This window comes from Ursus americanus, chromosome 12, assembly GCF_024610735.1.
Source record: "Ursus americanus isolate L20-20 chromosome 12, mUrsAme1.1.p, whole genome shotgun sequence".
NCBI lineage: Eukaryota > Metazoa > Chordata > Mammalia > Carnivora > Ursidae > Ursus > Ursus americanus.
Window position 1 is genome coordinate 21,983,101 of NC_142138.1, and position 25,391 is coordinate 22,008,491.

General features: G+C 41.8%; 1 protein-coding gene across 4 annotated transcripts in view; it reads left to right on the top strand.

The window, feature by feature from the left end:
* The window catches only part of PDE4B (phosphodiesterase 4B), a 62,307-nt gene that overhangs the window by 3,904 nt on the left and 33,012 nt on the right, over window positions 1-25,391 (top strand). The window contains exons 1-2 of one of the 4 annotated variants that reach the window (XM_087865975.1): window positions 16,727-16,968; window positions 18,609-18,721. In XM_087865975.1, the coding sequence (XP_087722101.1) occupies window positions 16,926-16,968; window positions 18,609-18,721 (156 nt within the window). In that variant the 5' untranslated portion in view covers window positions 16,727-16,925. Of the gene's footprint in view, window positions 1-16,726; window positions 16,969-18,192; window positions 18,346-18,382; window positions 18,722-25,391 lie in introns of those variants that run through there. The other 3 variants (XM_087865976.1, XM_087865977.1, XM_045802110.2) reach the window with 3 other exon arrangements.

The window sequence follows — 25,391 nt, forward strand, 5'->3', positions numbered from 1 at the left end:
GTGTGGCAACTGGGAACTGAGGAAATGGGGGAGGAGGCAGTGGAGGAAAATAAGGAGTTGGTGAGCTAATCTGGGGGAATTATGAATTTGTTATTGACCTTTCTCCTGGAACCAATTAGAAGATAGACACATGCCTTCAAGAGCCATGTCCAAGTAGTATGTGCTCACAATCCCTAGCCTATGATCCTTGTGGCAATCCATGCCCGGAGCTCTGACCACTCACTAGAGACCCACCCCAAATCCTTGTAACCGTATGGGAATCACACCAAACTCAATGTGGTCCATGTTTCTCCCTCCCTCTCCTCCAAATCCCTCACATCTGTCCGTGGTTCTCTTCTTATGTCCCACTATAGGACTAGAAACCTTGGTGACAGTTTTGGACACCTTCCTCTCCCTAGTCCTCTATATACCATCTCTTACGAAGAGACATCTTTTTTTTCTTCCAGGCATTACTTAGTATTTAACTCTTTTCTTCTATCCTATTGTCACCCTCTATTCTAGCCTGCATTGTTTTTAACTTAAGTCCCTGCCCTAGGGTCTTCCTGGGGTCCCTAACTCTAGCTACTTCCCATTGAGAACCATCTGACATAGTCCTGCTGGCCTACTTGTCCTCAATCGCAACTTCCCTCATGTGTATCCTCTGTTTAAGAGTCTTCAGTAGTCCAGATTCTTCTGCTTCGCTTCATAATTAGACCCATTCTGACTCTCTAACCATTTTTCTTCAACACCCTCTGCTCAGTAAGACTTGTCTCCCCACTGCTTTGCATTTCAGTATGGATTCCATGTCTTTCCTTCTTTGGTTACCTTTACCTGGCTCTTAATTAAGTTCAGTGCTCTTCCACAAACATTTATTAAGCACCTGTTCTGTTCATAGCACAGCACACCTTTGCGGCTCCCAGTTCTTTTCCAGTGGTCTGATGCTCAGTCCAGGGCACCCTTGCCATTTTCATTCTGTGTCCGTGCATCCCTGCCCCCCTCCCAGACTACACATTCCTTGAGGATGGCAATGACTGTGTCTTGTACTTCTGTGTACTCCCCACCGGGGCCCGCCATTAAGTCCAGATGCCCAGGCCACCTTTCCAGCCTCATTTCCCATCTCCCTTCCCACCTGTTCTGTCTTCTATACATTAATGATAATGCAGTCCACCTCACAAGGTTCTTTTGCAGATTAGAGATATTTTTTTCACGCCGACTCTCAGTTAATTATTGCTGTGATTAACAAGCTCTGTCTTATCCATCCTTCCCATAGTTCTCCGGGTTTTGGTGTGCAGGCTCTTGAGCATTTGGAGTTAGAGAAAGTAACAAAAGAGATTTTATCACTACTAGACATAGAATTGCTTTTGCCTCCACATCCTGATTGGGACATTCCACACTCGACCCCATCGATGATGGAGGTTATTGCATTTTATTTTGCCTGTATATAAGGCAAGCATTTATTAAGTGCCTGCTGTTTGCTGGGTACTGTTCAGGGCTTGCCATTAGCAAATTTCAGTGGCCTTTTTTGTAGATGAGTCATTTTGGCTTCCTCATCTCAGACCCAGCCCTCCCTCCCTAAGAGGAAGTGCGGTATGGAAACTGCAATTCAAAGTTTTCACTGAGGGCTTGGTCCGGAGCCTTGGCCATGTAAAACTCACTCGCTCTCCACCCTCTCCAGTTCTCCTGAGGCCGCCAGGTGCCAGCTGGGGCCTTCTGTCTGCTGGCTGCCTGGGTTATTCAGTTTCAGAAAAATAATTTCTAATCCAAACTACAACCATTTGAAATTCATTCAAAGTGTAGCAGTAATTCATTCATTCAGTAAATTCAGTCAGTGAATAAATTCAATTCAGTAAGCATTCGCTAAATTAAAGCAATCGCTCACCTGGACTGACTTAATCTCAAAATGCCTACATTGTATGGTTCCACAGTGAGCTTTGTGGTATAAGCTGTGTTTTAAAAGATCACGATTCCCTTGTTTACTCCTATTTCAAATAATACAAAGTCTCATAATTCAAGGACACTTTTTAAACTAGATGACATGGCAGTGTGTGGTGAGTGCTAGAACCGCCGCCATACAAAAACAAAACAAAACAAATTAAATAACAACACACCTTGGCTAGAGAAACAACTTTTTGAAAAATCACTATGGGAACCTATTATCTAGATTACGCCAGTTTTAAGGCTGCTCTGAGTCTGTGTTAAATTGATAGATGTGCGAAGCTGAAGCAAAGAGGCCAGAACGTCAGAAGTGACACATAAAACATTTACAGCCCTTCTCTGTATGTGTGTGTTCAGGGGGAGATTGATTTAGGCCAATATTTTTTACCTCGCCTGCACATTTTTGTTGGCGGGATTTCCCTGGTAAATATTGGTTTAAACCAAACACTGAAATCTTGAATCACGGTTAAACAGACACTGCATTATACTGCGTTAGACACTGCATGCGAAAGGGAGAAGCAGAGAAAGAGTGAGCACAGCTTATAGCTACCATCTTTCAAAGACAGAAAGGGAAAGTTAGAATTAACTGAAATTCTTCAGAGCTCGAGATGCCAAGAAAACCATTGCTGAAATACAAAATTCTGTTTTTCTACTGTCTGGAGTTGAGTTCAGTTAAGTGACGTAGTTTACAAACCAGGGGAAATGAGGGCAAGAGCGGAAGTACTGCTAAATCAGGAGAGATTGGCCAAAGGAAGCCAAGCTGTCTGTGCCATACGGGCTTGACTTCTTCTATATCCTCAATTTTTGTTCGCTGCTGTGTCAAGTTGGGTTGCCATGAAACTTGGGACCTGATTTTATATTTCGATGCTTTCTAGTTAGAAGTTCTGAATCTGTCACAGAAAACGACCGCTTGTCTACCTGCAAACAAGGCTGCAAAAATCATACTATTAACCTTTCTTACCACACACACACATGCACAAACCCCACCCCAAGGGAGTTGCTTGACTTTATTCATTCTGTGTCTACATTCACATCCAGAACTCCATAAATCGCCTGGAGAGCCTCTAAGTCTTGGTCTATGTTCCTTCCTTCCACCCCCACCACACCTGCACTCCCTACATTCCCACCCATCTCATTTTGGACACAGCCCAGGGCTGCTCAGGTGTTTCTAAGAATGTCTTCAGGAGGACCAGCTGTTCTATCTCTGAAATCTATGATTATCTCTGTTGAATTAAGTCATTGCAGCCCGCATTTGGGGGTAGATGATGATCAGATTTGAAAGAAGCAGGGACCCTGCTGAAATGAATGGTCAGCTCTACTGGAGACTGCCTGAGGGGAATACTGTTTTTATGTGGTTCCTTTGGTTTTGTTTGATTTTGTTCGGTCTCTCTTCTCTTTCTTTTCTTCCTTTTCTTTTCTTTCTTGTCTTTCTTTTCTGTCTTGTCTTTCTCTTTCTTTCTTTCTTTCTTTCTTTCTTTCTTTCTTTCTTTCTTTCTTCCTCCTTTCCTCCCTTCCTCCCTACCTCCCCTCCTTCCTCCCTTTTCTAAAAAATGTTTTTCATCAAATCCCAGGAGAGTTTGAGGTGGCAGAACTTGTAGGAAAAAAAAATTACTGAAAATGAAATACTCATCACACCTGGCTGAGGATGGGGGTCATCTGGACCAATTTTTTTTTTCTTATGTTCAGTTAGCCACCGTATAGTACATCATTAGTTTTTGATGTACTGTTCAAAGAATTCTAAATAGGACAAACTTCCAGAGGCCACCCTCGAGAGAGACTGTGTCAGTTCTAAAAGGTTTAGCCTGGGAATCACCCCCAGGAGACCAACATAATGATCGAGTATCAACTTTAGATTCAGACTTGGTTAAAAACTGAGTTCCAGCATGTATGTAGTATAACTTTGGGCAGACCTCAGTTTGCTCACCTATAAAATAGGAATAATAACTACTTAACGGGGTTGTTGCAAAAATTAAATGAGATAATATATAAAGTCTCTCGGATTAAAATAAAATGAAGCCCATCCGAATGTCTCCTTGGGATTTAGTAAACAGAGGCAGCCACGGAGGCATTCCTAATGGCACTGGAAGTAGACTGCCTAACTTTGAATTCTGGCTCTACTAAATCTGTGACCCTGGGAAAGTTACTGAATTTCTATGTTTCTCGTCTGTAAAATAAAATGATCTATTATATATAAAATAATACTCAGGTCACAAAATTCTGATGAAGATAAAATTAGTTCATGAATGTAAAGTGCCTAGAAAGTGTGACTGGTACTCAATGAATATTAACTATGATCATTATCGTTATTACTATGCCTTTTAAGACAAGCATCTGTGGGGTTATGAATGTTGGGGTGTTCAAGTCCTGGCTACAGGCTATGACCTAAAACAGTGCTGTCCAACAAAAATAAAATGCAAGCCCCATAGATAGTTCTAAATTTTATACTAAACATATAAAAAGAAACAGATGCAATTAGATTTAATAATGTACTTTACTTAATATCTAAAATATTGTAATTTCAACATTAACCAAATATGAAAATTTATTGAGCTATTTTGCATCATTTTTTTCCACCCAAAGTCCATGAACTCCAGTGTGTATATTACCCATGCACACTGACTAGCCACATCATATCACATCAGACTAGCCAAGTCTTAGTGCTCGGTAGCCACACATGACTGGTAACTTCCATGTTGGACAAGGCAGAAATTCCAGATTCTAAAGCAAGTCCCTTTGCCTTGATGAGCCTCAGTGATTTCATTTGTAAACGTGGAGATGACTTTCATGGCTTTGTTTGCAGAAGAAAATGAGCAAACTTGAAAGTGCTTTGTCAACTAGAAAAGGCTATATGGAGTAGGCTTTCTGCTCTCTGCAACTCTTGACTGTCAAATGCAATACCGTTCTCACATGGTGAAGTTCCCAAAGTCCTGTGATCTGAGACGTCACCCAGGAGAGCACCAGGTGAGTGGAGCTTTTCTACAGGTAGTTGAAAGAGATTTGGCTAATAATATCTTGAGAGGCAGGAAAATTTCTAGCCCTCTTTTATTCCCCACCTACCATGTTTATTCCTAATGGCAAAAACCTTTGCTTCTACTCTTCTACTCTCTATTCTTGAAATTCCTTTGACAACTTTCATTCTACAGGCAAAAATAAAGTTAAGGTATAAATGACCCTTCCACTCCCTCTGATAACACCCTAGTTTGGGACCCCATTTCTTCTTAAGTCCTAACTTTTCCTGCAAGTAATAATCCCTGATATTAATAATTTATCTAGTGCTTATTCTTTACTCCATCCTATAATCCTTACAATTTACTGCTATCAGATCAATAATTCATTTTCATATAAGCATCATTGTAATAGCAAGAACATTGAACTTGGAGTCAGAAAGCCTTGATTCAATCTCTAGGTTCTACTTTTACCACTTATGGGATTTGGAATGAGACACTAAAACTCCCTGGACATCGGTCTCTTCCTCCATAAAATAGAGACAATAATACATCTCTCATAAAGTATGGTGAAGATTGAAAGAGAGTATACATATGAAAGAAATCTATAACTGCAAAGCATTGCACAACTCTAAAACAGTGTAAAGTATTTATAAACCACTTCTGTGTGCCATTCTTCTGTTGAACAATTTTCAATAACTCTTCATTGCCTGATAAGTCAAGTCAGTTACCTTAGTCTAGCATAAAAAGTTCTTCAAAATTGCCCTGATCACCCTACTTTTGCAAATTTATTCCGCTCTACTCCCTTACTAAGACCCAGTGTTCTAACCAAATAGAACTGTTGTGTTCGATCGCCCCAAACAGAACAAAATGGTGTGGCATGTTTCTACTTTTATACCTTTATTCATGCTGTTCATTGCCTCACCTCATTTTTTTCATCTCTCAAAATTCCATCCATTCTTCTTTACCTGGCCTCCAAATCTCTCTTGATCTCCCTTTCCCCTATGTCTTTAAGATATATCTCTGCTGCTTCTGAACTTTCTTGTATCTTTCTTATGACAGTTGTCAAAATATTTGGGATTCTAGTATTGCTTGATGTACAGAGACCTTCAGTAAGGGGCCTGAATATAGCTCTTCAGTGAGAGTCAAATAACAAGTTCTACGTGTGATTTTGCCGAAGTCTCCTTAAATGTCCCTCATATTAAAATTAGCCAGCCTAGCGGCACCTAGCTGATTCAGTTTGTAGAGCATGTGACTCTTGGTCTCGGGGTCATGAGTTCAAGCACCATGTTGGGCTTGGAGCCTACTTAAAAAAAAAAAAAAACAACTTAACCAACCTAGAAATGTAATCAAGATATGAATGCAAAAGAAACATAGAGCCCACTAATTATGGTAACTTTGAATAAATCAGCAAAAAAGAAGGTAGTTTATTTGATAACTAATAAAAAAGAGTACCAAGAACGAGAATTCCTGACATTGTTTCTCCAATACTGTTCAGTAGCAGCGGCCCCATTCCTCTTGGTTAATTGAGATTCCATCTATTGATATGTTGGGCAAGTCAGCAGGGCAAACAATATTTTTTCAGCTTCTACTAGACAATAGATGCTGTGCTGCATAAATGATCAGGCAAAAAGTTATGTTCCCTTCTCTCAAGAGGGTTATCTAATGGGTGTGATAAACCAAGAGAAAGAATTTAAATGAAATGTGGTCAGTCGGACGTAAAGGGAAGGGAGCTTAATCCAACCTTAAAAAACTTAGAAAACTTTGTAAAGAGACAACGCTAGACTGAATCCTAAAAGAGATGTAAAAATTAGCCAGGTGAATAAAGCTGGGAAGGGTACTTCAGATAGAGCAGAAAAAACTACAATCTGCTTCAGCGGTGGAGTTGAGTATATCAGGCTTGAGGAAAGCGGCGTAATCATCCCACTAACCCCTCCGCTCTGATTTCATGCTTGCCCAGCAATCTTATGAATAGAAATTGGTCTCCCATGTCAAGGAATGTGGAATGACTAGATGACATGAAAAACTCCCCATAAATTATTACTGTCTGTAAATTGATTGTTTGGTCTCTTCTCAGTGTGTTCTTGTGAATTGGACTAATATAAACAGAATGAAGTCAAATCACACTGACAAAAATCACATTCTGGACCTGAAAAGCCAAAGTGACTGGGAGTTTTGGTCACCAGCCAAATACCACCCTCCTAGGGGCCATTTGATTTCGACTCCTGAGCATCTCAAGCCCATTTACCTGTCTCCATCTCCATTGCTCTGTAATTCTAGCCACACCAGCTCCTGCACAGGTTACTGCAATAAAATACATAATAATGCTACTAGCAACTGGCATGCAGACTTTACTAGGTGCTGGGTACTATGCTACGTGTTTTGATGTGGATACTTCTTTTACTCTGCATACAACCTGGTGGGAAAGATATACAATGCTGTGGGAAAGATGAGGAAATTAAGACTTAAAAGAAATGAAGTAACTTGTCCAGGTTCACACTGCTAATAAAACAAATGGTAGAGCCAGAAATCAAACTCCTATTTGTCTTCCGCCAGACCCTAGGCTTTTAAATGCAATTTAGCTGGCCTCCTTCCTACCTTCAGATTTATTCTCCAAATTGCAGGTAGAGTGATCTTTTTAAAATGCAAATTTGACTAGGCCACTCATTGAATAAAGCTCCATAGAAGGTTTCCCATTACTTTCAGAACAAGGTCCAAAGTCCTCTCCATGGCCTTCCTTGGCTCTGTATGACCTGATCTAAACTTCTCGTACTAGTCTTTTCTGTCTGTGTTCCTGCCACAGGTACTGCTCTCTGTTCCATGAGCATACCCTGCTATTATCCCTGCCTAGAATGCTGCCTTTTCTCTTTGCACCCAAGTCTTGTGGATTTGTTTTGTTTTGTTTTTTTAAGATTTTATTTATTTATTTATTTATTTATTTATTTATTTATTTATTATTTATTTATGAGAGAGAGAGTGGGAGAGCACACTCGTGAGAGAGAGAGACCGCGCTAGGGAAATGGGCAGAGGAAGGGACTCTCAAGCAGACTCCTTGCCTACGCAGGGCTCAGTCCCACGACCCCGAGATCACAACCTGAGCCAAAACCAAGAGTCGAACATTCAACCCCAATTCTTATTCCTTTGAATCTCATAACCTCTCCTGAACTCTCTCTGTCACATCCCTGCTCCTCAAAGTTTTGGGTCCCTTGTTATCCCTGTGGCAAATTCCTAAGACAACTGCACTTGTTACTGGCTCCTTTCCCAATTTTAATTAAATAAGTTCTTGTTTAAGCGTTTATTTCTGCTAGAATATAGCCTTCAAATAAGCAAAAACAATGTCTATAAAATTTACCACTGTATCCTTAGAGTTTCCTGCTGAGCCTAAGACATAATAGGCTCAAAAAATATATTAATTAATATGGTGTGTATATATGTTGGTGTGTGTGTATATGTATGTATATATATAGGTATACATATATAATAGTGTATATATAGTGTATATGTGTGTGTATATATATTACATATACATATATGTCTATTACACAGTCATAAAAAAGGATGAAATGCCGTTTGCTGTGGCATCAATGGACCTAGAGGGGATTATGTTAAGTGAAATAAGTCAGACTGAGAAAAGCAAATACCATATGATTTCACTCATATGTGGGATCTAAAAGAACAAATGAATAAGCAAACAAAAAAAACCCAGAATCACACCTGTAAATTTAGGGAATAAAATGATGGTTGCAGGAGGTGGCAAGGAGGAGGGGCAAAATGAGTGAAGGGGAGTGGGAGACACAGGCCTCCAGTTACGGAATGAATAAGTCACAGGAATAAAAGACACAGCATAGGGAATGTGGTTGATGACATGGTAACCGTGTTGTGTGCTGACAGCTGATAGCTGCACGTGTCGTGAGCATAGCATAACTTTTGGGAAGTTGAACCACTATGTTGTGCACCTGAAACTAATTGTGTGTCAAATATACTCAAAACATTTTTTAAAAATCGGCTCATTATTTATTGGGTCATATTCAACAAACAACAAATAATCAGTATTTCTCTGGTATTTATAATACACCAGGTACTGCCCTAAGCATTTTACATGTATTTACTAATTAAATACTCCAATCTATTATATAGTTACTGTTTTTTTCTCATTACATGGGTGAGGAAACGGAGACATAGAGAAGTTAAGTTAACTTCTTTAGTGTTAGTTAACTGTAAGTGGTGGTATTGGAATGTGAGCCCAGGAGTCTGGTTCTAGAGACTAAGCTTTTAACCACTATTGCGTATTCTTCATAAATATTTCTTGCATAGAGTTAACGTATTAGAAAAATATTTGGATAGCAGCTTACCTCCATCTCTGATCCCCTTCTTGGGTCGCTGCGCTTTAACGCTAACGCAGGTGGACAATGAAGTTCCTTGAGTTAATGCTTAGATGAGTACAGATGCCCCTCAGTAAGTAAAGACCTTCTGAAGAGCTGGTTTCTGTAAGGCGAAGGACATTGGAAGAGGGGTAGGTGGGACAGAAGGGAATAGAGCTTGAAGCTGGCACATCAAAACCATAGTTTTACCCTGTCTAAGCCCACCTGGGTGAAAGAAAAAGTTGGACCATGTGTTTATAACAGGCCCCATTGTTTAGTAAAAATTACCATGGAATTTAGAATCAGAGAAGTTAGGTTCTCTCCCTCAGTGCTGGCAGTCCCCTTTCCCTCTCCCTCCCTCCTTCCTCTCAATCATCTCTCTCTCTCTCTCTCTCTCTCTCTCATTGGATGACTTTGACCAAATTATTAAACACCAACAAGCCCCAATTTCTCACATGCATAGTGGAAAATGTTTAATAATAATGCATAGTAATGGTTTCTTTTTCATGAGATTTTTTTTTCAGGGAAAAAAACTAAGATTTGCAAGTGAAGGTACTTGGTAAACTGTCAAGTTGTAGGTACAAAAGCTAGTTCTGATTGGAGGTTTTTTTAACTTGCAGTCTTAGAGGAGTTTGCTAAAGAAATCTGCATCAAAATGACCTACTTTTCACTGTTATTTCTCTGGAGGGCAGTGAACCTCTTCTTCCGTGAATCCCCCCACAGTGAAATCCCTGTCATATGCAATTGCAGAGTTCCATATTTGTAAAGACACATTGGCAAAGTCCTGCCTAGAGAAAAGACCACATAGGGCTTACAGACTGCCTTTGGAAGAACTGTGTTACGGAATGTGTAAATGTCCTCCAGTTTCTGTGATTTATTCTAAGAATGTTTTACTCAAGGTTAAACAAGGCGCCTTCTTGAAATGTTGCACTCTAACACAGGTACATTTCATTTACCAGATATTCATCAGAAGAAAAGAAGTACCTTTGGACATAAGAACTTACAATGAAAAGAAAACTGCTAATGTAAGGGGAAAAATCATAACCAAGACCACTAAATAAATAGGCCAATAGCTGCAACTTAACACCTTGAAATAAAGAGAGGCTGATTTCCATATGTATGAAACTGTTTTGCATTTTAACAAATACTTATTGCACTGTGAGGAGCAACAGAGGAATGAAATAAGCCTGCTAACTTCAAGGCACAAAGAACCTAGAGAGGACATCTACAGGGTGAGAAGCTTGTGGCTAAAGCTAGAGTCATAAGCTGAATACAGAGAATCCAATTAATACACACTTCTCACTTCCAAGGATCAGAAGAGTGGTTTCTTAGTTTTCCTGATGAAGGACTTCTTTAATATTTTTCTTCCTCCTGTGGAGCCCTTGCTTTAGAAGTTTTGTCTACAAAAACAAAAACTGTATTTAAGGGGAATAATTAGTCTATCAAATTAAATTTTTAAGCTGTTTTATAGAGGCCTATTTAATGCTATTTCGGTTATTATGATATTCACAAATTAGGAGCTAGGGAAGGTCTTGGGATACTTTCCTTTCAATGTCAAGGGTTTGCTTTATTTTGAGGTTAAAAGTGTGGATTTTGCTGTGACTCTGTGTTCTGTGCTCTGCTCTCACAGAGCACTCCCGGTCATGTGAGGGAAGGCTCCATGCTGGTTTGCCCCCGTATCCATGTGCCACTGGGCCATTGCGTAAGGTCATGGTGTAGTTTGGATACTGATCAAAGGTACTCAGCCAGGTGATGGGGAGAGCTGAAATTCAGCCCATGCATCACTTCCCAAGCTTTCTGCCCAAGGGCTATGTCTGCCAAGAGAGGGCACATTTTTTTAATTTTCACCAAGGCAATGTATACATTTGGGACAGGGGGCAGTGGTGTGGAGGAAGCTGCTAAGGCCCCCAGTTTCACAGACAGACCATTTTGGAGAATGGGAAAGGCGTTTCTTATTTAATCATTCAGTGCAATGGACCATGCCTTGTTCGTTGCTGTAACACCCAGCCCCTAGCATGAGGCGTGGCATATACCAAATACTCAATGTATTTTTGTGGAATGAATAAATGAACAAACAGCTGTCTTGAATAGTTTTCTACATCTGAAGGTCCACTGATCTGGTGTATCAGTCAGGATTTGGTGAAAGCAGAATGATCTCTCAGGCCAGGTCTGTATTTTAGAAGTGAACACCAACAAACTCTAACCTAACCAAGAGGCGGGTCTGTCTGAGGTCAGACAGTGGGAGGGACACTTTGGGATTTCATGGCCACTTACACATACTCCTCTCCCTAGGACCAGACCAAAACTCCACCCAAATATGTGGCAATCTCCCTTCAGGAGAGTGACCAGGAATGAGGAGAGGGGTGGGGATTGGGGGAGGGGGGGCAACAAAATTTCCTGACATGTGCCAGCGCTGGACCAAACCCTTGGCATAGGTTGCTTCCCTTCATTCTCACAGCTGTTTATGCCATCTTCCTGTTTTACAGGTAGAGAAACAGAGGTATAGTCAGGAGACTCACCTCGTCTGAGGTTACACAGCTAGTAAATGAAAGGGCACCATCAGGATTTATAAACGTCTGGGTCAGACTCCCATGTGTGCCACTGAATTTTGAGTTAGTAGAAGCACCCTGGTCTGTGTGATATAAACTTAACATATTTGGGGGAGCTGTTTTTCAGCTGTGTTAGGTTTATTCAAATTCTGTTCATACCCATTGCTGTAGTTCAACAAAAGGAAAGGAAATGTGTGTTTTTTTAGAAATCCTGTTCTTTGTTTTTTAAAGTGGGCTTCCCTAGATGGGACTATCTGTTGAAAGCATGCATGGAAAATCAGAAAGATGGAGAACAGTGCACAAATCACAAGAGTTAGGAGTCAGTGAATTTTCATAGAATGAACACACTCATGTAACCAGTAGTCAGAGCAAAGAATGGACCCTTACCAGCCCTGTAGAAGCCCCCCCTTAAGTCCCTTCCAGTCACTAGCCCTCCACAGTAACTAGCATCTTGACTTCTGATTTCATAGATCCGTTTTTTCCCTCTTTTGAACTTTATTTAAATGAATCCCATTTTTGTGTCCTTTGCAATATCTGGTTTCTTTTGCTGGGCATTTACATTTATTAGATTCAGCCCTGTTGTTGCATGTGGCAGTTGTTCTGATTGATTTAACGACTACATAACCTTGCAAATTACTACCACCTTTGCTACTGGGAAGAGTTTGATTATGTGAGGCAGCTAAGTAAGAGGTTCTTTACATTTCTTTTCTGTGTGCTATCTTTGGGTAGAAAGTGGAATGACTTGATGGCTATGTTTCTGATACATATGGAGCTATCTTAAAATTGCAGTTAGAATGATCCGATCCCTTCTATCAGGAATCTAGAATAGTAAAACAGATAAAAACTGAGAGTGGAATGGTACTTAGCAAGTCTTGGGGGAAAGGAGATGGGGAAGGTGTTGGTCAAAAGGTACATAGTTTCAGATATGAAAGTGAGTAAGTCCTAAAGATTATAGCATGGTGCATATAGTTAGCAATCATGTATCATATACTTAAAAATTGGTTAAGAGGGTAGATCCTATGTTAAATATTCTCATAATACACACATGCACACCCACATACACACACACAGAGGGAGGGAGAAAGCTTTTAGAGGTGATGGTTAAGTTTATGACATTGTTTATAGTGATGGCCTCACAGGTGTATGCTTATCTTCAAACTCATCAAGATGTACACATTAAATATGCACAGCTCTTTTGTATGTCAATCATGCCTCAGTAAAAAATTGCATTGAGATATCATTTGTAGAAAATTTATATTGGGGCTATAATGTGATGCTCTCACTTGCTAAATTCTCATCTGTATTAAGAGTTATGATACTTAAGGTTTCAAAGTTTAAATGATATCGGTGTGTAAATGGCCTCTGTCTCCACTTTTCCCAGAGATCAGGGGGATAATAACACTTCCCTGCACTGAGTGTGGGACCAACTCTTAGCGTACCTGAGGTCTGTCGCTACCTGGGCCACTAACTTCATTCCTGCTAAAATCTATTTCCATGTTTTCCAGCCATGAGAAGCTAGCTCTTTGTGGTGGGCTGAGATTTCTTATTACACTTTCCTTTCCCATCTCTGGGTCTGTCCTTTCCCACACCTCTCTCTCTCTCCACATACACACACACACACACACACACATACACACACATACACACACATACACTTCTACCTGATTTGTGTGGAAAAAAACCTGGGGAAATTGGAATGTGGGCTATTAGCTGAATTGGAAAATTATTAAAACAGAAAAGGGGACATCATTGACTGAAAAGAAAGAGTGTAACTCAATAGTTTATGGTAGTATGATCTCCACGCACATACAGGACCAGATATGCACATTCACGAACAGATATGCACGTTAATAATGGTGACCTTAGTAGAAAGGTGACATTTTTGCTATTTCAAATTTTTGCTTCTCTGTAATGTTCTCTAATGTACCTATATCCCATCTGTACTAATGCATGTGATATTTACAAAATGTGCACAGTACTTGAAAGTTGACAGTCTGGTTTTGTGTGCATTCTCTTATTTTACCTTCCCTGTGAGAACATGGTACGTCTTCTTCTTAACCCTCATTCTCCAGATAAAGAAATTTAGTCTCAGCACACTTAGGTAACTTGCCTTAGGTCAGCCACTGAAGCAAGATGAAGGGTCAGAACCACACCAGGTCTTCTGAGTAAATACTGCACAGCTTCCCTGCGCTACTGACTGCGTTAGATACAGGAGAAAAGGGAAGAGACTCAAGAAGGTGACAACATTTAAGAAAGCAGTTACACAATTTTAAGTAGAAAATACCCAAGGGTAAGACGCCACTTTAAATCAGCATTTTCAGGGATTCGTGCATTTTTAGTGTGAAGCTGAATCCTTTAGTTCATGGACCAAGATATGGTCTTGCCGGGAATCTTGCTCTAGTAATTTAACCTCTGACTTCTTGGCTTGTGCCTTAAGGTGAATTGGAGATAATCATACCTCTTCAGTGGCTATCACAGAGATGTTGCAAGGATAAATGCGTAGCATGCTTGGAGCTCCTTTGAGAAGAGGGCTTGATGAATGTCACATATTATTACCAGATGAATATTAACTATAATTATTTATCCATTCTCTCTTCCTGTTTCTCAGGGTCAAATACAATACCTGCCAGTCCTACAAGAGGAAGTAAATCTCCCTTTGCCACTCTTATTAGAGGGAAGGACAGATAGGAGGTTGGTTCTCCTTTTCCCTCTGGAAATTTGTGACAAATAGGGTCAACCCCATGACCATACATGGTCCCTTCATCTGCTCTTATCCCCTTGAGGCTTGCTCCTGGTGGTATTAAGCATTGTTCCTTCTCAGAGCCATTTTGGCAAGACAGGACATGACCAGCTTCGTGGGCATGTGACCCGCACAGGATGCATAGAGCCCCACATCCAGCAAGGCCCCATCGCTGCTGTCTTGAAACATGTAATAATTTTATCTTTGATCTTGTGTTTGGAAGTGAAGTCTGAGGGGAAAATAGAGTATGCTCCAGTGGCTTGGAGCCTTGGCTCATATGCTGTCCCACCTTTTTTTGGCTACTTGCCTGCCCCCCGGACATGTTCTCGGGCACCCATTTCCCTGATCCCTGGCACCCCAAAACTCATCCAGTGTCCCTTATCCTTGCCATCCGTTCCCAGAGGGGCCCTGGGTGCAGGTGCAGAGAGGGCCTGAGTTGGGCATGTGTGCCTTGCAAAGTCTCAGGTGGGGCATGGTAGCAGCCATCCCTGGCCTGGGCTGGCCTGGCTGTACCATGGTAGACGAGGCTATGTCTTGGTGGGAGTGAGCCTCTTGTCCAGCCCTGACCTAGGTATCTAGTATGTCCCAATGCAGAGCTTGTGGCCTCCTTAGGAGCCAGCTATCTGCTGTGGAGTGAGGCATCAGTACTGTGGGGAAGGGATATGTCCGACTTCCCCAGAGCCTGCCCCTGGCTGGGGCACAGCACATCAGTCTGGCAGCTGGTGGATAGGGGTACCCCAGTAGCTTGTGAACTGTGTATTATCCTAAGTCACCTGTAGATACAGGGCTTGGGGTCCTCTGAGGGTCTTCCCTCTCCTCATGGTATCCTTATGCCTGAGGGAGCACAATACCAGAGAGTAAATAAAACACACCATGCCATTCATTAACTGTGCTAAACGTGCCATGATCATGTAAGATGTCAACAATAGGGAAACCTAAATGTGGGTTATCTGCGAACTCTCTATATTAGCTTTGCAGCTTTTCTGTAAATCTGGAGTTACTCTAAAATAAAAAATTTAAACAAAAAACAAAAAAACACCACTATGACAGGTTGAGAGAGACTCCAGAAGAAAGAAAAAAAGCTTCATATTTTACTACCTTCCACAGCACTTTTCCTGCTGTTCGAATAAGGCCCCCCCCTTTTCATTTTGCACTGAACCCTGCAAATTATGTAGCTGATTGTGCCTGTAAAGCCCTTCATGAAGAACACAAGTCCTCTATCCTCCCTACTCCCACAGGCCAGGCCCCTGGGGTACTTTGATTACCACCAATAGTTATGCTCCTATGTATTGATCATCTACTGAGAACTGGCTACCATACCAGAAGCTTTGTATACTTTATCTCTAATCCCTTTATAACTTTATGAGGTAAGTATTCTTACCCTTATTTTAAGATGTAGGAAATTGAGATCCGGGATCACACAGTAAACAGTAGAAGAGAAACTCAAAATGCGTGAGTCTCACTCCAAAGCTCGTGCTCTCTCCGTAGTAAGACAGATGGCCATTCAGCCTCTAGATAGCCAAGTATTTGCAGGCTGCTTGGGCAGGCCCTTTGGTCACCATTCCTCTGCGTATTTACTGAGCATCCGGTAGGCACCCAATGTGGCTCTGGTGCTGGAGCCAGGAAGGTAGAGTGTGGAGGCCAGTCCTGAGCAGCACCGGTCCTTTGACTGTACCCAGAAGTAGCAGGGGTATGATTTCCATACACTCAGCCCACTGACATTGTGCCTCCAGCCTTAGTTACTGGGATAAGAAGGATCTAAAATGGGACACGAAGTGTTGACTATAAAAATCTGAAAAGGAGCAAATCCTCAATAACTTCAACGCTAAGTTCAAAAAACTTTCACTTAAAAAATGTAGCTGACCACAATGAGAAAGGGCAGTAGCATAAGGGTCTGTCACATCCACTGGCCGGCCACTGGTATGTCACTACTATTCCAATTCTAGGAGTTCACCTGGGCTTATTCTGGGTCATAGACCGTGAATGAGCTATGCAGGTAACCCTTCATCGGTGGATCTTTGAAAAGTCCTCCTTCTTCCTAGTACTTCTGCTGCTATAATTATTATATTTCCATTGTCAACCCTGAGTGGAAATTGGATCCCTTTTTTCCCCTCTCCATGAAGGAGAAATGGGATAGATCATCTTACAGTCCTTTTGCATATTGTCCCATTCAAAAGGCTCAGAGCATCCTAGGTACCGAGAACCATAGGTTGCGATGCAGAAGAAACCAAGGTCGTAAAGCCCAAGTCATTGGGAAGTGGCTGGACTTTTCCTTTGATGAGAGGCTGGGAATGGGACGGGGAGTTCTGGCACTTCAGGAAAAGCTGCTTCCTTGGCAGAAGTGCTCCTCTGGAAGGAACTAGAGGAGACAAAGGGGTGCTTTGGACACACTAGAGAGTAAGTGCCGAGATCCTGCATGTTGAAGCAGCCCAGCAAGACTGAGGAGGAAAGGAGAGAAGGTATGTGTAAGTCTGGCTTGAAATGAGTTTTACTGAAAACACCTCAATTCTTGTCTGCATATTTTTGAGGAGTGTGAAAAAATGGAGGAAGTCACCTCCAGTGGTTTTGTGGCTTTTTAAGTATGACATACAGGATATTGAGTTTTAACCCCACATTATCCTGAGGTGTATGCATATTTGAGGGGTAAATAAAACATCTATTCTTTGAAATGTGCATCTGTGGACAAGCGATCCCCGTCCCTTGGGGGTCTCTACTTTTCTGCTTCAAGTGTGAGTGTCACACAAAATGTCAAATAATAATAAAAGGGTATGTGGTCTCCCTCGGATTTCTGTATGAACATAGGAAAAATGTATTCTAAATTTGACAGGAATGTATGTGGCCTTCTCTATAATAGAATTCCATGCAAGACTTTTGGTTGTATTAGTGCCTATTGTGAGTTGTATTCCAGAAAGCTTGAGAGAATTAATGAACGTTGTTCCCCTCAAAATCAGGCACGGATGCAGGAGAGTCTGACTGGCTTTTATCACTGTCTATAGAATCATTCATTCATCCAGCATTTATAAAGCTAATTCAGTGTTTATTAGCATAGAGTTCTTAAGTCAATACTCTTGAGTATTCGACTCACAAACGTTTGGGTACGGAATGACATGCTGTGACCATTCAGAAAGAGCTTTATTAACCAGCAAAAAACATGATCTTAAAAACAGTGTTTTTTGAATGGACCACTAAGAAATATTTCCAGAAAGTCTTGAGAGCCCCTGGCTTTAATCGAAGTGAAAATCTGTGGTGTTCACATCTGGCTCCACCTGAAAGTCCGGTTCAGCATTTCCCTGTGATCCTGGCAGTTGCAGAAGAGAAGTTTTAGCTTTGTTTAGTATAACAAGAGCTGCGACTGGGGGCCAATAAATGTGTTCCTATAAAACTCCAGTTTCTCTTAGACCTACGTCTTATCAGGGAAACCTCATTTTGCCTTTACTTAAAGGAGGGATTCAGAAGAGGGGAGGAGTAGTCTACTCCTCTTGCTTGTGTGGGTCAGTGTTTGCTGAGTTAAAAGTTACTCCGACATGTACACGTTCCCCGGAATGAATGACTGCCTAGCCTTCCAACGTAACCGTCCCTCCCCCCGCCGCCCCTCCAAGCTTTTGACTGTGTGTTTCATTTAGAAGAAAAGCAAACTGAGAAAATGCTTTCCTCATTTCTCCTCCAGACTGCAAACACTCAGAAATGACATCACGCACCCTAAAGAGCCCCAGGATGACTAAGGCAGAGAGAGCCTGAGAAAACTCACTGCTTCTGCCTTTAGTTTTAGGACACATGTATGCAGATGAGCTTCTAAGAGATGGTTCCCCGCCTCCTTGCTCAGAGGAAGTTTCTTGGTAGATCGCGGACACCTCATCGCCGCGGGGGGGTGGGTAGGAGGGGTGGTGGTGAAAACTTGGCACCAACCGTCCCAGGCAGAGCACCGCGGTGATTTGTTCTCCTGGTGGAGAGAGCTGGAAGGAAGGAGTCGGCGCGCAAATAATGAAGGAGCACGGGGCCACCTTCAGTAGCTCCGGAATCAGCGGCGGCAGCGGGGGCTCGGCTATGGACAGCCTGCAGCCGCTCCAGCCTAACTACATGCCTGTGTGTTTGTTTGCAGAAGAATCTTATCAAAAATTAGCAATGGAGACGCTGGAGGAATTGGACTGGTGCTTAGACCAGCTAGAGACCATCCAGACCTACCGCTCTGTCAGTGAGATGGCTTCGAACAAGGTAAGAGATGACCGTGTTCATTAAAGCTCCCCCGCTCCCCTGGGCTCCCCTGGGCTCTGGCTGCGGCGGAGGGGCACCCGAGGACGCCGGCGGTCGGAATGAGTTTGCTGACCTGCCTCAGAAGATTCTGTCCCCAAGTGCCACACTTTGCTTGTATCTGGATGCTACAGCAAAAGTTAAATAACCCTCAGTACGGTTTAATTCTCAGAAACCAAACTTCGTTGTTATTGATGTAGTTTGGGAATATGTTTAAGGGGAGAGGTGCTTATAAATCTTATTCATGTACAAATGAAAATCCTTTTTTAAAAAACAATTATCAGGAAGATAAAATCTGAATGAATTCATAGGGTAAAATGGATAACCCCCGTTGCACTGCATTCAGGTGTTAGACATGTTTTTTTGAACAAGAAAATAACAGTGATCTCCACATATCAGTGGAGAGAATGGGCTGCTCTGAAGTTTTATGAATTCTGAAATTCTTTGCAGAGGGACATTCTGGGATTTTCTAACATTTCTTTTGTGATGCTGGCATGACCTAAAAGAAAGAAAGAAAGAAAGAAAGAAAGAAAGAAAGAAAGAAAGAAAGAAAGAATATACTTTATCTCCAAAAAAGAAAGTTATTTTCTAAAAGTTCACTGCTTTTCAAAGTAGAATAATTTGAAATTAAGTTCCACCCGTACTGCAAAGAAATAGTTTTGTTTACAATCCCCAGACAAAACTTAGTGTGGAACAGTTTTAATTGTCTATCATTATATCATTTGTTTAATTAACGCCTGGATTTAGAGTGCTAATTTATGTAGTGAGAGTTGTTGCTTTTCGTTTGTTTTCCCCCCCTTGGAGAATGTTAACTTTATAAATATATATAGGATGTGCGTGCATATATGTATATACGTACTGCTTTGTTTTTAATGGAAAACCTTACCACTGTACCTTTTTAAGTACACATTTTAAGAATCCTCAGTCATCCTAGCCTGAGGTATTGTCTTACTGTCTTATGGTTCTGAGGCCAGGAAAAGATTTTGCTCCACACCTGCCAACATGCCCTTTCCAGCCCTCTTTCCTGGGGTTAAAAGTATCACCTTCCTATCAAGGCTTACTGGCTCTTGCTGAAAGGATCCGAGCAGAGGGAGCATTGTGTCCTTAGGTCTTGAAGGGGGCTAGAGGTGGGGGGATAGACTCTTCTTACTCTACTTATTGGTTAATGAAAGGGCAAAAAATGATTTAAGTCTCTTTCTCACATTTTAGCTTAGATTCAAGTTGGAAAAAAGAAGAAGAGTTTTGAGATTTAACTCTTTGCTGATTTTTTTCTGAAGTTCTTAATTGAAAGCCAAATTCTGGGATTTTCCAGGCTGTTGTAAATCTCAACCAACTGCTTCCCCATGAGGAGGGCTTAAGTGCGTAACTTCTCCAAACCACGCTGGGTTCCGAGTAGAAAGATTTTCACACATGCTTTAGCCTACAGAGGAGCATTCACAGATCCTCTATTTCCTGCGTGTTGTGAGCACTGATACCCATATGAGATGTGGATCCAATATTTAAGGGTAGTTTTTCATCAGGTTTCGCCATAAAAGACATGCTGAACTTCCTTCTTGAGTTGCTAAAATAAAGGAGCCAACTAACTCCAGGGGAGAAAAAGAATACTCACCGAGAAACTGCAAATTGTCATGATTTTTCATTTTGAGTGTTGATGCCCTACAGATTCTAACCAGGTCTGTGGCTGGAGTACTGAAATTATACATCGTCTGTTTTGCAAATTTGCTTTAAAAACTTCTCGTGTTCAGTGTAATGGTCAATCAGGCTCTGAGACCGAGGACTGTGTAGGTCCTGGTGAGAATTCCAATCACTTCAGGCTTCCGCTCCTCCTTTATGGTGTCCTGTGCAGGAAGCAATGAAAGTTGAATAGAGCTAACCCTAAAGAAAGGGTAAACTTAATGCTGACACAGTTAGCTTTAGTAGAAGGCATGCACCTATTTTCTACATCTACAGTGGAAAGGTTGTAGGGCGAAGCAATTATCCAGTGCTCAACTAACAGCGAAAGTCAATTTCATTTGTAAAAAGATCTTTTTCTTTTTTTACTTAGCAACCATGTCCCCCCCATCTTGATTATGCAGATAATTGTCTCAGGTAACGCTTAATCTGTGGCACATATGACATAATAAGAATATTCTGGTGGCCACCAAAAAGAAATGGATCTATATCAGCTACATTTGATGTGTGGTAAAAATAAAGTCCCACATTTAATTTCAAATGTTGTTGAAATTATTTGAACATTCCATCCAAGTCACTGTTCAAAAATGTCATCATCATCGTCATCATCGTCATCATCGTCATCATCATCACTGTGTATTTAGTTGTATCTAAGCTTTTGCTTCCCCTCACTGAACAAAACAGCCATGGCAAATCTCTGAGTTACAGACTCGGAAGTGAGTCTGAAGACGTTCTATACAGGAAGTATGTGAAAAGCATGGGCTCTGGAGTCAAAAGATCATGCTTCAAATCCTATCTCTAGCATTTACTAGCTATTTGACCTCGGCTAACTTACATGACTGTTCTAAGACTTAATTTACTTATCTGGAATACAGGGATAAAAATGGTACCTACCTTACTGGGTCACCGTGAAGATTAAATGAGATAATGCATCTGAAACACTCCACAAGGCACCTGCTGGGTAGTAAAGATTCAATAAATGATGGCTTTGTAATAGCATCCGCTACATCTTTGCAAAAATATATGCCCTTAGGTTTGATCAGCTAAGTGATTTACTGAGTTTTTACCTACTCAGCAGTGGTGATGGGAAAGCCAGTGCTTTACGTGGGGGGTGTTTGGGAACTTGTGAGTGGTAGAGAGTTGACTGTGCCCAGTGGAGGACAAGCAAGCAGTCTTTCATATTTACCTCACCTGGGTAGGGTTGTGTGTTTGTTGTTTTTCTCAGTCCTTTTATATTTTGAAGAAAATTATGACTCAAAGATTATGACTGGTTTTCCCAAGTATGTTTCAGAGCCTGAGAGATAAGGAACTGTTTCTGTGACCTATAGAAACGTAGTCTCCTCCTTGGCCCCAATTTCCCTCATCTCTGAATGCTGGCCACAGGCCAGGTGGAATTCCAGGATTATAGAGAAAGACGTAGCCGGGTGGGTGAATATAGTAGGTTATTTTTCCCCAAGAATTACAAGACGAAATAAGCAGTTTTACGAGGCAATGACACTGTTTTGCAAGATGAAAAGGATGTCGAGTGAACCTTCTGCCAGCAGTCCAAGTTCAGTTAGACGTGTTAGAACTGTTTTCTGTAACGACAGATTGGCTTCTTAGACTTGTTCATTAATTTTTGTTTCGACTTTTATCGCCTCCTGAATTAGAAGAATTGTCTTACACTTCAGCGAAGTGCATCAGAGCATGAGTTCCTCGGTGGCAAAACAGTCAGATGTTTTCAAAACAGGATGCTTTGGCTCTGCGTTATAAAAAGAGGAACGGAAAGAGAAACAGTATAGCAAGGAAGAAAGCGAATAGCCTCAGCAGGGTCCCCAGCCCAACAACGGCATAAACACTGACCTATCTTCCTGACCTTCACTGTGGCTCAGTTCCTGACCTCGTGTCACCAAAGCCAACCGACGTCATTGGAGGAGGATAGGAGGAATGGCGCAGCTGCTGTGCGGGTGACTAGAATTTCCTGTCTCCTTCCTGACAGACTCAGTCAGAAAAGTACAGAGTTGCAACAACAGTGACTGAGGAAGGACCAGCACAGGCTACAAAACAATCCTAGTGAGGCGTAGTTGTGACTGACAAGGACAGGGAGCTTTTACTGAGAAACAGAGTCTCTCGCCTCAACTTTTCAGGAGAAAGTGTCAAAGGGGTCATTTGTGCCCAGCATGTGGAAGGTTTTCAAAAGAAGAACAGCCTGTGGTATGCAGCAAGGAGCTATCTTCACGCAACTTGTCACTATCCTGACTTCCCCACCAACACTCTCCATTCTCCTGTTCTTTCTTGACTGGCTTTGCCCTGGGGCTGTTTTATGTGGAGGACAAAGGTTTGGGGCTCTGTCTGTGAAAATGGATGTTTCATTGTTGAAAAGAGCAGTCCTGCATAATATCAGTAGTCTCTTTAGAATGAAGCCTCAGGACCTAGCACTTCAGTCCATGTTTGCGAAGGAAATCTGTAAGATAAGAACGGGAGATAGAAGGTCCTTTTGCTTTGAAGGTACCATGGAGTCAGCTGCAGATACCATCACAGGGGAAGTGAGTCCTTCTGGCTACACAGGTTTATTTTTCCGGTTCTTCTGGTGTGTCTGTACCGGTGTATTGAAAGTAAAGTCAAATAATTGCCTGTGCTCGTGGGTGGGAAGGAATAAACGCATGTAATTCTACCAGCCTGGAGCCACTTGGGACTCAAGCTGCTTGATACTGGAATGTGACCGTGACAGGCTGTTTGCCCTGCACTTGGGCGAGTCATTTTCTACCTAACTGAATAATCAATAAGTATGGGAAATGTCAGATTCAGCAGAACCAAAAAAGAAATAGATCTTCTTGGCCAACACATTCATCTCAGAGCTATGCCGGGAAGATGATAGGCAGGTGACCAATCACTGGAGGGGATCACTTCTACTTTTGCCCCAAATTATATGATACGACTAGAGCATTCCCACCCTGAGGGCAAGACGGTCCTTTTCCAGGACCCTTTGCTTTAAGAGAGGCCTAGCCTGGTCTTCCTCCAGCTGCTCTTTGCTCCAGGAGGTGGGGAGCCGGTGGGGCCGAGGAGCAGCTCTGGTGCCTGCTCCAGACAAGACTGCATCCACTGGACCCCCTACATTCTCTGCCCAGTGGTTCTGAACCCTGTTCCAGGGCCTGTACAGGCCGCTTTCCTGGATGTGCTGCAGGAATTTACACCCTTAGGCCCCCAAAGCAGCCAAGAGGCAGAAGTTGGGCTTGGAAGAAGTGTGTGAGAGGAGCTTGGACAGGCAGCTGGTGGCAGAGGATGTACGAAGGCCTGCCCATGAGTTCCTTGAGGAAGAAATGGGAGAGGGCACGGTCCCAGCTAGGTCCCCATGCACTGCCATAATCAAGGAATTCAAGAATTCGTATTTCATGCTGGCCTTCCAGCTGCTAGGCAGGGACGTCTGTTGAGGCAGGAGTATTGGAGGTAGCTCGATTCAGATCTTTATTCAGACGTATGTATGTGGCCCCACATGTGTTAGAGGTGAGCTGGATTCAAGGGAAGAATAGGAAGAAAATCAGTTCTGACAGCCTGGTGGGGCACTTGAACATTTTCGATCCAACTTTTCTCTCTTCGCCCTCAGATTTATATAGAACTGGAGGCAGCAAAGGGAAAAGAGCCTAGGTAGAAGACATGAGTTTGAAGTCTAGCTCTGCTTCCATTTAGAAATATTATCTTAAACAGTTAATTCATTTGGAATCTTTGCCTTTCTTTATCCACAAAACAAAATAGTTGGAGAAGACTGTGTCCATGGTCTCCTGCAGCTCTTGCATTTATTGTTGGGACAGTAAGAGTCGGCAGCCAAACTACTTTTACAGGTGTCTGGTATCTGTGCAGACAGGGTGCTAAGCCCCTGACCTACATTCTGTCACTATTACTCCAGCAACCCTTGGAAATACATACTGTTATTATCTCCATTTTACAGTAAAATGAGGTTTAAAGAGTTGAATTACATTGCCTAAGGTAAAGAAGAGAACAGGATTCACACCCAGGGCCATCTGACTCACCGTCAGTGATCCCAGTGGGACAGATAAATCCAGAGAGGTATTTAATAACTCTTACAAGGGAATTTTTCATTTCTGGGAGGTCTTATTCTTCTAACTCTGGCCGTCATTGCTTGTTTAGGTCTGGTTCAGAATCGTAATCTGCAATTACCATATTCTGGACCTCTAGGCCAGCCATTAATAACCTTAAACTCAGTTGTCCCAGCTGGGAAGCAGTGTCCGTTAACAGATAAGAGGGAGGAGAATAACCATAGCTATAGAAGATGGTTGTAAAGCACTCATCAAAATGTAAATAACTATTAAACTAATCTGCTGCTTCCAGTGGACCCCTTTGCTAAATTCAAGATCTATTTGTTCCCCTAAATTCTCTAACATGGCCTAAGAGAAGACAGTGAAGTTTTGTTTAAAAGACAACCAACCCCCCCCCAATTCCCTTTTTACCTCCCTCCCCAACATAAAAAGAAAATGGAGAGAGGCTATTCTTTTTCTGAAAATTATCATCCAAAAAGTTGGAGTAATTTCGTCATATATTACATCCTTTCTAATACATGCCCCAAGACCATGAAACAGAGGAGCGATGCTTCAGTAGCAATAATTAATACAGGGAAATTTCCTAGAGGTAAGATACTGACTGTCTGCATTAGACTTTGTCTTCCAACAAAGAAGAAAGAGAGGATTAAGCTGTTTGTTTATCTGGCATTATTTCAGTTACTCTTTCTATGATAAAATAAGTTGTATGATTGAGAGTGTAATTGCATGTTCTAAGTTCTGCTCTTTGAAAACTTAACAAATCAAAGATTTTGAAAGTTTAGTGCTTTGTAATAAGTTTGATTTTTAATTTATTTTGCTTAAGTTAAATATTTCTTCATTGGTATTTTCAGAACCATTTCCTTCATTGAGTTCTAATCCATTCACCCCAGTCTTTCTGCCAGTTCACTTGGAAGTCCCCGAGTGATCAA